A 14,546-nucleotide genomic window follows, 5' to 3' on the forward strand; every position below is an offset into this window, starting at 1 on the left:
TGTCTGGCAGAGTGGATATTCATGCCATTGTTGAAAACTGGTCATACATCTAATAGTGTAATTATATTAAAGACAACTGTTATTGCTTTACGTAAGTTCATTAAATGAAGACTGATAATAAACATTTGTTTCAATTTCCAAAGTTATAACTAAAGGACAATAATCAAGAAAAGCTTAAGGTATTCACATTGCCCGAGTTTCCCCTATCTTAAAATATTTTTGAAACTTTTTTTACAATTGACAGAAGTCCGAGTTTTCTCCTTTTTTGAAAAAAAAAGAAAACATGTTCCATATGCCATCTTTTCAAAAAGACCCCTACATCAGCCCAAACAGAAGGAATTGAATAAAACTTTAAGGTTGTTCTGCATTTAAGAGAAAATGTAAGATTACTTTTAGTTTGAGTGGAGGATCATCGTTAGGCGTTACGTAATCCGAACAAGTTCTTGTTATGAAAACTTTTCAATAGTGATTCATTTTTTTTTTCTGTTTTTTAATGTCGAAAAAATGCATAATAACTCCATTAGAAATGTTTTTTAAACTATTCTCCTTATTATTATTCTTAATATTTAATATATTTTCAGAGGTTGTTTTTCTTTTTGTCAAGTCTGAAACGGAGACTTTTGCACAATTCTTTTCCATAGTGATCAGCTTTTTAACGATTTCCGGTTTTTACAAATCCATTTTAATTCTTTGGCATTCCAGTATTAATTCATCTGAAAAGTTTTTGGGCTCTTTTAAACTCAGAAGGGCTTTAAAGTTATACAAAACTTGTATTTGAAGTAAATTTTCTGCAAAACAAACTTTATTTTTTTATTTAAAACAACAAAACACACCCTTATAATTTTATTTACATTACAAGATAATGATTTAAATATACTACAAAAAAACTTGATGCAGATATTAGTTGGTACTCTCGAGATATGACTTATTAAAATTCCCAATTGATGATCATAAAAACTATCTTTAGATAAGGAGTGGCAACACCTCTCTATTCACAGAATACTTTCTGATGTTTGTACTGAAAGAGAAAACTATTAGTTTGAAATTGATACCAAATTCAGTTTATTTGGTTGAAAAATAAATAAACTAGGGAGAGATTTTTCTTAATTCATACCTGAGAGGTGACTGCGAAAAGTGATCAAGAATCGAATTTTTGAAGAAAAAAATCTAAAAAACGCAATTTTAATTAAAAAAAGTATAAGGCGATTTGACGTGAAATGACCAGGGGCCGAGTTTTGGGGTTACGAGAAACTCCTTTTTCTTTTCAAAAAGGATGTAAGCTTGCGGATTTAAAAACTCCACCTCAGTCGATTGATTGTCTCTGCTCACAGCTTTTCTGCATTAAAAAGAAAGAATTCCCCGTGACTCAAAACACGTGTCTGCGAGTTTTTGAAAATTTATACTTAAAGAAAAAAAAGCTTTCATGAGTACATTTTAGTCTTCATTTCCCACTAAACTATTAATAAGCTCAAAGTAAACGAAAATAATGCCTCAGTATCGAAAATAATTAATAGAAATAATAACACACTGGAAAGAAAAAAAATGCAAGAAACATAATTGAGCAAATTAGTACGAATAGAAGTTTTTTTTACAAGTATAAATTTGCAAAAGTTCGCTGAGACGTATTTTGGAGTCACAGGAAGCTCTTTCTTCAATGAAGAAAATATGTGAGCTTGTTTATGTACAAACAATCGATTAAGGGTTTTTAAATCCACAAGCTCACATCTTTTTTGAAAGGAATAAGGTGTTCATTGTAACCTCGAAACACGTACCTACGAGTTTTAGCAATTTTTATGTCTTTTTATATTTATTTATTTATTTATATATTTATTTTCATTTTTACTTCAAAGAAAACTTTCAAATTTCTTATTTTTCACGATATTTACATTACCAAAAATTATGCTTTTTAGCTAAACTTATTTGATTAATTACATTTCATGCATTTTTTTTCTTTTCAGTGTGTTATTATTTCTATTATTAATTTTCGATACTGAGACATTATTTTCATAACCTTCGACAGTTTAGTGGATAATAAGGACTAAAATGTACCAATAAAAGTTTTTTTCCCCCAAGTATAAATTTGCAAAAACTCGTTGACACGGGGAACTCTTTCTTTAGAATGCAGAAAAGATGTGAGCAGAGACAATCGACTGAGGTGGAGTTCTTAAATCCGCAAGCTCACATCTTTTTTGAAAGGAAAAATTGGTTCCGTGTAACCTCGAAACACGTCCCTACGAGTTTTAGCAAAATTATGTCTTTTTATACTTATTTATTTTTTTATTTTTACTTTCAAGGGGGGAAAAAACTTTTAATTTTTTATGATATTTACATTTCTAAAAGTTATGCTTTTTAGTAAAACTTATTTATTCATTTATATTTCTGCCGCATTTTACTTACAGTGTCTTATTAATATTAATTTTTGAATAGCGTAATGAGAAAATTTTTAATTATCATGAAATAAATAATTGATGTGTTATGGCTTTTTTTGTTGATCATTTTACAACGTTGATATTTTTCATCGCAGAACAATCTAAATATGACTGTTTTCATTTTAATGTATACACGCATTTTCTTTGCATGCCATTTATTTGTATAATTGCTAATTATGAAAGTAAGTGAAAAGCAAAAAAAAAAAAAACGTTAATTTTCCTTTGTCATTACTTTTTGATTCCGTTAACCCCCCACCCCCTCCCCCCGATGAAAACAACGAAACGTCTTTATTTTATCTATTACACCTCTTTCGGGTTCTGAAAATGATCTTTATATAACTCTATTTTATGTGATGCTTTTTACATTACTTTGTAAATGACTTATAAAAATCTTGATCGAACTTGTGCTGCTAGCAAATATTATTGATTTAAACAGAAGTCTTCCTCCTTTTGCTGAAAAAAAATGAAAAGCTTTTTTCCTTAATTGACCACTTTCCTATTCAAAAAATAGTTGAAACAAGATTTCAGTCAATATTTTCTTCGTTAATTTTGCAATCACCTAAAATTAAATAGAAATTAATTGTTAACGTGTCACCAGATGGCAGCACTTTTGACGTGAAAAAGGACGAAACACAACGGTTCCTAAAGTACGCACACCATTATTACTTCTAGTATTTATGACAGTTCCACCACACCCAATGCTATAAAGCTCAGAAGTTATATGATGTGCTCTCTATCTTCAATAAACTCCAGTATATTTCCTGCTATATATTTTGCAGTGCCAGAGGTAGGTGTAACAACTGTTTTTGTGAAACTTACTTCCCTTTTTTTGTGTGTGTGTTCTCGTTTCGTCCTTAGCACAAGTCTCTATTTAAAGGTATGCATAGACTTGCTATCGCTATAATTATTAAAATTAGTAAAAACTGTAATCCCAACATGTCCAGCTAAAATATTGAACAATATCACTGCAAAAGAATCTGTTAACGCTTTACTTTGTTCCATTTGTTAATTTTTATAACTTTTGTCAAAACCTCTGTATCTCGAAACCTCCGTATCTCGAATTTTTCTTCTGTCAAGAATTTCGAATAGACAGGATCTACTGTATTGTGTATAGGATAGGAGCAAAATTAACGCACTGAAATTATTTTTCCTGTGTATTTTTCAACGAAATTCTACGAATTTTATGCGTTTACGCGGATTTGTTTCAATGAATTTTCTAATTTTTATGTTTTAACCCAGGATATTTTAAACATTGTGGTTTTATACGCAATTAATGACGTCAAAATTTGTATAGTCATTGTTGCTGAACTTGTGTTTTTAATCGTAAAAAAAGTGTTTCTTAAGTCCAAGTCGGTTGAGTAAACTTGCCCCGAGCGCGGGGCAAGTTTTTACATCGAGCGGGGCACGTTTACGCGTATTAAAAATGATACCAAGGAGTATTTGAAATAGATATTTAACAAAGATTAATTGTTTTATTTATCGTAAAACACTTTAAAAAGAAGAAAATTACAAATAATTAATTAAAGAACATTTTATCGGCTAAACTAAAATCATAGGGCTAACTGCTAATTAAAAGGTATTTAGTCATCTTCTTCATCACTTAGATTTTACAAAAAAAAAAAAAAAGTATTTCTTTTCGCATACTTGTCATGGGACGACGTTTTGATATCTGAGACATTGAACCCTGTCTTGTTCTTTTTTGGATTGGTTATGTTTTTTCAAACAATAGATTCAAGCAGTTTTCTACTTTGTCATCAGAATCGTTCACTAATTTCCTTTTTACAGAGTGTGCTAACCTTTTCGTGTCGCAGGTTTTGGTGTCATACTTTTTTTCTTTTCTGCCTTCTAGTTCTGTTCAGTAGAAACTTGTAAAATTTTAAGTAATTTCTCCTTTTTTTTTTGCTACCCATTATGTTTTTTTTTTTTTTTTTTTTTTTGTAGCTTTTAACTTTTCTTTTCTGAGGGCTTCTTTAAGCGGAGTATCATTTAGGATTGCGATCATCCTCTTTTTCCCCTTTTTCCGGTTCCTAAGCTATGGTCTTACTTTTTCAAACGGTCTCAGTTGGAGTAGTCCAGACGTGACGAAGTGGAAGGCCTACTTGGAGAAATACTTGGATTATTGATAAGCGTTTTCATTAATTTGTCATATAACGTGGTTTTGTTAGTGTTTTGAACGTTTTGTCTTACCATCTTTAAAATAAAGAAAATATATTACAGGCTGAATAGTGTACGAAGCTGAACCGGCATGAAGATAACACTATGTGATTGTAAGCAATAAGATACAAATCTGTTACTCAATTACAAATGAATGTTGCTTTTCAAAACTAGATAGCCTGGAAATACTATAAGGTTTGATACAGTACGGAGCGAAAAAAGCGTCATGGGCACGTTTAGAAGTAAGATAGAGTAGTAAGACACAGTAAGAACGAGCGTAAACGTGCCCCAATGGAAGTGCGTAAACTTGCCCCATCGCTAAGTTTGGATTTATTTTTAACGTGCAACAAAATTTAATAACATTTCTGTTCATACAACTACAAATCTCAAAAAAATAAATAAAGAAAGAAATAAAAATGAATACATTTCTACAAATTTTTATATTTTTGTTTATTTTTAACTAAGCATTATTTATTCACAATAAGCTTCAAAACTTTCACCACAAAATTTGCTCAACTTGGTATAAAACAGATTATCCTTTCCACATGCTAGACTAAAGCTGGAGTGAAGCTCAAAAACTTGTGAGAATATTTGCTGAAGAGCAGTATCAATCTGTTATGACTGTTGGCTCTCCAGTTGTAACTCGTTTTGAAAAAAAGGCACTGCGTAAACGTGCCTCATCTATTTATATAATAAATGGCTGCATGTATGTGTTGTATTTATTCTAAATACAGTGTCACAGTTTACATCGGATCGGTGCAAAATTTTGTACAGAGGTCCTTTGATACCCATTTTTCCAATACTTTAATTTCGCAGGGTTTGTTATTTATGCACATTATTCTGACATTGTTATGACAACTTTTTTTCGGCATATATAATTTTTTTTCTTTATTTTTTAGGTTTTCTGCTACTGAGTCCTGAAGCAGTTGCAACTATTCTTTTGGCGTAAAAACAGGGGTTCTATTTATCGTTTTGATTTTGGTAGGTCCATGATTAAAGTTAAAAACTCAGTATTTTTTGTATTTCTCTCACATATAACTTTGAATTTTTTTTTTTAATTCCACTATAGCTATTTAAAAACTATAGGAAAGAGTGGCCCAAAGCGGGTAGGCCTTCGTATGCTCCCGCATGGTGTGTCAGCGGCGATGCATACGTATGTCGTGTTTACCCGAACACCCTCGAGTTTTAATCAGTCCCAGTAAAGCAGCAGTGAAGCGGCATGTCACAACGAGGCTTAAAATTTAAAAATGAAGGATACATTTCTAAAAAAAATTAAGTTTTGTAACTTGTGATTAGTCGAAGACCAGCTTATTTTTTTTATTGTCCATAATAGTACTTTATTCTGACGCCCTCCACCTACAAACTACGATGGTCATTCCGTTTTTTTAATTATTAATTTAAGGTTATAATTGTTGAAATAAAAAACGTGCTTTTGGGCAAAGCGGGTATAGGATTTAATCATGCATTTATTTATAATTTCTTGACACATGTGCTAACTTTGATTCTCTATTTCAATTGGATAAGTACAACTTAAAAAAGTTATTTTTTTATCATGGCAAGTTATTAGTCTATTAATTTAATCAGTTTTTTTTATGTTTTCTAAACAAATGTACTGACTTTAAATTGGATAAGTATAACTCTTTTATATATATTTTTTATGATGGCAGGTAATTAGTCAACTTTAATCATTTTTAACTTCATATTTCATTGGTAAATGTACCAAGTCACAACTAGTTTAGCTTACCAGCTTTGGGTCTTTTGTAGGGCAAATCGGGTTTTTCAAGTGTTTGTAATGTTTGATAAAAAATAAATATTGGGTTTGAAATAATACAAAAATCACTTTTTATTTTGAAGTTCAAGATCCCCGCGAGGAAATAAAACCGAAATTATTGCGATGAAAATCCGAAAACAATTTTCGAGCATTCTTTGAAAATCTACCTGCTTTGGGCCACCCTCCCCTATGTTTTTTTATTATTATTTAATCTTACTATTTTTGTCTATTTTTTTTAAGACACTAAGATTTATTTTGAAAATATATTTTAACATTATTATTTTATTTTTTCCCTCTTGACTGCGGATTTAATAGTTTATTTAGTTGTAATTTAGGCAAAATTAATAGGAAATTTAAATACGAAGATCTTTTCTTTTCATCTCATTCATAGTGTAAAAACATTCTTGACAGGTAATCAATGGTTCGATTTTGACGTCTTTTTTAACACGTTTATCACATTTCCAGGATTTTTTACGTTTTATTCCACTATGATGCAAAGTTTTCTGTTCGGTTTTACATTTTAATTTTATTTTAATGAACTTAATCCGATCTTTTTCGGAACATTTTCAGTTTTTGAAGAATAAAATTTTATGGATGAAACATTTCTAAAAACTTCATTTTCAGACCAAATTTCGAATGTATATTTAACATTTTTACTGCATTACGTGAATTTGATAGGGGTTTTGTCTAGAAAACCTATATTTGCTCGCTACGTAGTGATAGCTACTAAACTTTCTGTTGTTACTAAATACAGTCAGATTTCAAACGCTAATAACTAGAAGACTGATAATGCGTTAGTAACGTTTGGGGTAATAATGAACACAGCTTGTCTGTACGTCTTTGCCGTAAGCTATTTGTTTCACCTGTGACATCATCGGACTAGTGCAAATTAATACATTTGAGCAAACGGTGATTAGACACTAAAATATTTAATCTAACTTTATCACTATCACAGATATAATGAGTACATTGCCAAAAATAATACTTCACATAACAAAACACTTAAATCTAATGGTCAAATTCAACAAATACCCTGCTTAACAAATACCCTCAGCGGGACACATTCAAAACTTTTCTTTAATTCACTTCACTTTTTCTTTGATGTAGCACATTTGGAACCCATTTTAGTGAACATTCAGGCAACTGGAACATTTTTCTTGAATTAAAGTGAGGAAGTTTATGCTAAATTTCAAAATTTGAGTTCGGCAGGTATATTATTTAGGTTGCCTGGCGTACGGATGACAGCTCGAAGAAAACTTATTTGATAAATTTTAATTGGTTATGACACCATATTGAAAAATATTAACTGAAAAACGGGATCAAGTGATGGACTTGTCTACAGTTGAAGAGTTAACTTTATTACATAATATCTGGCACTAAGAGCAGATTCGTGTGATACCACAGTGAATAACTGAATTGGTCAAAATTACTTTTGAAAATAATGGAAAGTTTCCAGTTTTGGAAATGGTAACAGATGATTCTGCAAAATTCAATTCTTGGTGTCTATAATAACACAAAAAATCTTTTTGATAGGAAGTGTGTCTAAAATATTTTTAAAATATCATTAGGTGCTTCACATTATTATGCGATGATTTTTACATCACAGGTTCGCCGCGGGATGAAGTGCCATGCCAACTAAAAGAGTTGGATTCAACTCATACACTAACAAGGAGACGGCACGACCGTGGGGTCGAAGATTTGAGTCAATTTTTTTTTTGTGGTGAAACAGGACCCCTTGTATCGTACGCGGTTAAAGTAATACGACGCAATACTCAGAAAATTATGAGAAAAATTGATTTCAAGTCGCCATGGAGTCTCCTAGGTGCCTTTTGAGTTTAAAATGTAGGGCTTTTTGACAAGCCACCGCTAGCACAGTTGGTTAAGGCGCGATCTTGCGCTCCAAAGAAAGCAGGATCGGATTCCACTCTGGACCTTTTTCTCTTCTTCTTTTTTTTTTCCTATCGCAACAATTACAAAGGGCAACTTTGTGGGCGATGGAAATCATTTCACTTTTCCTTTATTTCGATTTCGGTTCATATTCGTCTGGAAAAGAATCAAGTTGGGGTACCTCGAACTGCAATTCTTTGTATTCCTCTTGAGCGTGAATTAATTCCTCTTCAACTACTATCTTTTTTTTCAGTCAAAAGTTCCAATGTACTCTCTTAAAAAATTCTAGCGATTTTAACTCAGACTGAGTCAATTTTCACTCCTTTGCAGTTTTGAAAACGCACTTCCCTTATAGGAGTGAATTTTATTCCTTTTGCGGAGCGGTTATTTTCATTCCTTTTGGATAAGCTAGTTTCACTCCCTTTTGATAAGTTATATTCACTCTTTTTTAAGACTAAATTAATATCCTAAATGAGTGGCTGCTTTCCGTTTTGGAAAACCGATATTTCACTCTTTTTTAGAATAAAATAGGTAAAATCATTTCACTATCATTTGGTGAAATTGTTTTTTAAACGTGTTTTCATGTGCGTATGCTGTGTATTTGAATTTAAAACTGTTATTTCATTTGAAAAAAAAATTTAGTTTTTAAGTTTAAAAATGAAAAAAAAAACTGTTTTTAGTGTTTCCGAAGAGGATGCACAAAAAATGTATGGTAAGTACGAAGAATTTTCTTTTTTATTAAAACTTTAACTGGTAATATTTCTTGAACTACTCGTATATCGTTACAAATCACCTACGTGCAATATTACGTACATTTCCGAATCTAAAGATTGGAATAAAATTAAAAAACCCACACAGTTCCAAATAAATAGATTTAAAATTTTGAAACTCTATATTGATATTCTCGGTCTGCCTTTTAACATTAATAATGTTTTAAAAGTTACATCAGTCCAAATTAATTTAAGAAGTCACTCATAAATTGTGACAAGATACGTTTGAATTCAATTTTGTTTCTTCGGGGCCATTCATTAATTACGTAAGGACAACTTTAACAATTTTTGATTCCCCCTGTGTAAGGGTATGTAAGATTCCCCTCCCCCTCCCCCCATCTTACGTAAGATTCTTGTTTTTCTTCAGAATAATAAAATAACAAATATTACATTACTGGGATCGTTCTTAAACTAACTATCATTAATATTTTTTTTAACCTTTTTCAGTAAAGAAATATTTACTGCAAGGAATCTAGACCGAATGTTTTTTCGACAAATAATTTTTGTATATGATGCGATAATAATTTTTAAAAAAGACATGCAAAACACAGTGCGATTCTTTTATTATATTTTACACGTTTCATTCTTTGAAACACAAATAAAAAACAGCTCATCCTATAATACATACTTTTACCTTCCTAAAGCAAATGAAATATAATATTTGCCAAACCACTTGAGCGCGGATTTCTAATACAAAATATCGGCTTGGAAAATATTACGAAGAATGGATCTAACCCCCCCCCCTCTCCAAGCAAGGGTATGTAGAGAAATTTCCACCCCCTCCCCCTCAGGATCCTTACTTAATCAATGAATGGCCCGTTACACATATGAATGAGTGTATTATACAAAGTTTATGATACTCTTTAAAGTTTATTATACACAAAAACAATATTTGATTAATTTAAAATATACGCAGTGGTTGGGGCTCCGACCATCGGGAGCGGATTCGGTATCCGACCTATAGCGCATGGTCGGGTTTGTAACACCTGCCATTAAATATATATACAGTACACGCACACACCAAAGATGGTAACGACTGTTTCAAATGTCATATTTTTGATTCGATGACCGAAACAAAATTGTTGATGAAAGTTTTATTAATTTGGAAGAAAAGTTACAAAAAGTTCGCCGTAACATTGCACGTGGGTGATTTGTAACGATATACGAGCAGTTCAAGAAATATTAACAGTTAAAGTTTTAATAAAAAAGAAAATTCTTCGCACTTACCATGCAGGTTTTGTGCATTTCCTTCAGAAACCTCATTCGGCAACAAATATTGTTTTAATTCATTAAATGAAGACATTAAGATAGCGATATCCACTTGGTATTCGCGACCAACGTTAGTTAAGCCAAACGTGGAGGTATAGAAGATTCTCCCTAAACCATATCACGTGACAGAATCGAACCAATGAAAATGTTTTTGAGTCCTTCTTTCAAAGAATTTTTTTGATTTTTCGCTCATCAAAAGGAGTGTTTTCCGAATTTCACTCCAAATGGAAAAGTTTTAGTCTTGGTTTTTTCGTAAAGCGTCCTTTTTCGATAAAGCTAGCACTCAGAAAGAATGAATGCACCCGCAATAGATTTCACTCTTTTTAAGAGTTATTTTTTCGTTCTTTTGAATTAAGAGTGTATAATTTAAAAGTTCTTCAGCCAGTAACAAAGCATCGTGAGATATTTCTTCCTAAATTGTCGATGCAAGTAAATTATCTTCTGTTAACAGATGTTAATAATAAAATACTACGTTCTTCAATAGCGATTTTATTTCAACATTGTACATGGATTCTTTGGGAATTTCCTCTCCTATTTCAGAAGAGTCAGCAACTTCTTCAGCCAACATTTTTAATTTTCACCGTACGATAACTTTGCGTTTAATGAAATAGACACGTAGGTTCACGTTCACCACGAAATAGAAAAATTAACTGCAGTGCAATTCTCACAGGGTCGTGCAGTCTTATGCGCAGATGTCCATTATAATCCTCAATAAGGGAACCTCAAGTCAAAAACCTTTACTTGGCAAAACAAACCGTACAGAATAACGAGCAAGAATGTTTTTCAGTGAATGAAAAAGTTTTCGATCTTTGGCAAAAAAAAAAAAAAAAAATTCAGAAAGTAATATAGGGGTGAAAAGCGTTACCACTAATTGTTGAGATAGCAAAAAAAAAAGAAAACAAAGGAGAGAAAAGAAAAAGGTCCAGTGTGGGATTCGATCGCGCCTTAACCAACTGGGCTAGCGGCGGCTCGTCAAGAGACTGACATTTTAAACTCATAAGACGCCTAGGAGACTTCATGGCGACTTTAAATCGATTTTTCTCATAATTTTCTAAGTATTGCATCGTATTACTTTAACCACGTAAGGTACTAGGGGTCCTCTTTCACCACAAAAGAAAATTGACGCAAATCTCTGACCCCACGGTCATGCCGTCTCCTTGTAAGTCAAGAAATACAATTAAAACTTTTTCGTGATTAAAAAAAATTCCGAACCAAAACAACTGTCAATATATATAAATTGAAGATATTAAAAACTTTTGTCTTACGTATCGAAGAAAAACAATATTGTTGTGACATGGCCGATCTCTTATAAAATTACAAAAAAGCCCTAATCATGTTCGCAATGCCTAAAGCATTCCTAGATAATGTAAAAAGAAAACCTTTTTCTCTGAAGATACGTCTTTCCAAGTTTCGTTTTAGAATTTCTTTTTTAAATATCAAAATTAATTGCACACAGAAAATATATTCCAACCAATAAAACATAAGAACAATTATAACTTTTATCAGTTTTATGATTTTGTTAAATCAATGTTTCATATCGTAGCATAAATAAAAGAATATTTTGCCATTAGAGAAAACTGAAAAAGACATTCTCTGAAAAAGACAGTCTTTATTCCCGAGTTTTTGTTCTTTACTTCAATAAGCGATTCAATTATAACAAAAATAGGTACCTTTTCCAAACCGCTAAGAAAACTGACTCCAATTAGTGTGAAAGAAAACATTCAAAATTTCTGACTTTTTCAAGATATTGTTTAACGAGCATTTCTTTAACAGGATGCAGAAAAATGGCAGAATGTCCTGAGAATAGATTGAGTGGGATGAAAACCTTTGAATTTGCTGGATTTCAGTTTCCATTGTCGTCACTCATAACAGCAGAATCAATCCAAAAATACTTCGCTGTTCGTACGCAACCAAATGATGTTTTTATTTCGTCATATCCGAAATGTGATAGCAATTCTGTGGACTTGATTCTTTGGAATCTATTGTTCCCTGAGCAGAAAGTTCAAGAACTGAATAATCTAACTAACCGGCATCTACCATGCATGGAAATGACTATTGCTGAGGGTTATTTGAAAAATATGCTACAACAAGCTATGAAGTACAATAAACCAAGACTTTTTAAGACTTATCTACCTTTCCGGCTCATTCCGATTTACAAGAGAGCTAAATACATTTATGTTGTAAGAACTCCATGGGATGTTTGTGCATCATATTATAGGTTTCTTCGTCAACTGGAGTGTGTAGGTGATTCATTTGAAGACTTCTCTGAAGATTTTTTAGCTGGAAATGTTGCTTATGGAAGTATTTTTGATCATGTTGAACCTTGGGTAAAATTGGTAGGAACTGATAATATTTTAATAATTAGTTATGAACATGTGCAGCACAATCCACGAAGCGCTATGTTTACAATCGCTGCTTTTCTGGGTGATATGTATTTAAAGAACCTGGCAGACATTCCAGATTATGAAAACAACATTCTCCGATCTCTAAATTGGGATCAAACGAAAAAGTGCACATCGGATCAAACGGATCCACCATTAGTCAAAACGATTGCTGATGCGGTATTGTTGAAAGAAAAATCTGGTGTTAAAGTAATAAAGAAACCAACGCTCACGTTTTCACAGCTTAAAATTGTAGCTGAAAAAGTTTCTGAAACCTTTCCTGGTGTGAGTATTGAACAGTTATGGCTCAATTTGCTAAAGAAAAAGTTAGCCATGCTTTCTAAGGAATAGGTGGAACATTATTATTATTATACTGCCTAAACGTCCAAAGACTCTTTCACGGACTATCCATAAACCTCCAGCAAAACTTCCAGTGAAAACGGCTTGAGATATCAAGGAGGATACGAGATATCGGAGGTGGTTAAGGAAAGACACGTTTTTTAGATTTGTGTCCTCTAACTATTGTATTAAACCCACCGTATACACGTAATGTGGTGCGAAAAACACGTAGTTCAAAGAGCCAGAACAACCGGATGCGTACAAGTTGTGTGCTCATACCATTAAAAAAAGTCTATAATATTAGCACGATCTTTTGCGCCCGACGCACATAGGTGTATTTAACCAGTAAAACCGGACAAAAACCAAAATAAAAAAAGTTTGACGAAAATTGTTTTAAACCTACTTTACTTCAAGTCAGATAACTGTACTATCAAAGGACAGCAGTAAAGATCTCACCTGTTGCATTTCCGTTGGTGTACGCTAGTCGGAGCTTAGACATTGTTGGATCCTCTCGCTTTTGCTTTCGATGCTTTTCATGCTAAGTCTCCATTTTATTGTTACTGTATTTGAATGCGATGAAATTTAGTAAAACAAACTTTTGAATATGGAAAAGGGAAGTATGTAGCTCCATCTAAAATCCTGCTTCGTTGAATTTTTTCGCCATTTGTCATTTTCTTACTCTGAAATTAAGTCAAAATTGCGTGTTTATTTTTCACTGAAATTTTTAGAAATGAAACTTTTTGTTAACTTTCCGGGCCGAGTCGGGCTGTACTTTTGTTATGGGCATAAAATATAGACTGTCTGCTATGATATTCTGTAAAAACATCTTCCGCCTATTTCCGCCATTTTGTTTTAAGACGTTTAAAGTTGGTGATTAAAAATGGCTTAACTATTTCCAGTTCAGAGATTTTTCTTATTTCTTTATAAATTCTTCTGAAACTGTCAAATCTTATACCAGAATATGATATATGATATTATGAAAGAATTCAAAGCCATGATACTGGATAAAAAGTGTACATTGTCGGGAGGAAAACTTGAGGAATTAGGGAAATAGGCAGATCATATTGAATCGTGTTTTGAAGTATTTTTAAACTGAGTTCAATTGTAAAGAGGCATCTGAATGCTATATTGATGATCATTTCTTGAAAAATAAAGAACAATGGCTAAGATATTTCATTACTGGTAGACAAAATCTGCGCAGTTAGCAGAAACCATCAAAGTCCTTTCAAGAACTAAATTGCAAAACTAAAGAACTACAAAATCAGGTACCTGTTGAAGAGATGACAAGTGTAGTTGGTGTAAGCCAGTGCACTATTAAAACAGTGATAAATCCAAAATCATAAAATAATTAAATTCTTTACCAACCAGATCAACCAAACTTCGAAAAAACTATTATTTCCTCTATAATAATCTAACTGTTGTTATGAAACAGACACCTCAGCCTCTCGCAATCTTTGCAGGCAGAGATTTCCCTAGAAGGCAGTGGGAAGAAATTAAAATGATAACAAAAGCAATTACCCCTAGATGTTCAATTGTAGAAAGTGTT

General features: G+C 32.2%; 1 protein-coding gene across 1 annotated transcript in view; it reads left to right on the plus strand.

Moving 5' to 3' along the window:
• LOC129218464 (sulfotransferase 1C4-like) overlaps positions 1-14,019 on the plus strand; it is a 50,295-nt gene extending 36,276 nt beyond the window's left edge. Inside the window, exons 2-3 of the mRNA XM_054852743.1 lie at positions 5,483-5,564; positions 12,054-14,019. Of these exons, the coding sequence (XP_054708718.1) occupies positions 12,065-13,012 (948 nt within the window). The 5' untranslated portion in view covers positions 5,483-5,564; positions 12,054-12,064 and the 3' untranslated portion in view covers positions 13,013-14,019. The remainder of the gene's footprint in view (positions 1-5,482; positions 5,565-12,053) is intronic.
• Positions 14,020-14,546: the final 527 nt, after the last annotated feature.

Source organism: Uloborus diversus, chromosome 3 (genome assembly GCF_026930045.1).
Source record: "Uloborus diversus isolate 005 chromosome 3, Udiv.v.3.1, whole genome shotgun sequence".
Classification (NCBI taxonomy): domain Eukaryota; kingdom Metazoa; phylum Arthropoda; class Arachnida; order Araneae; family Uloboridae; genus Uloborus; species Uloborus diversus.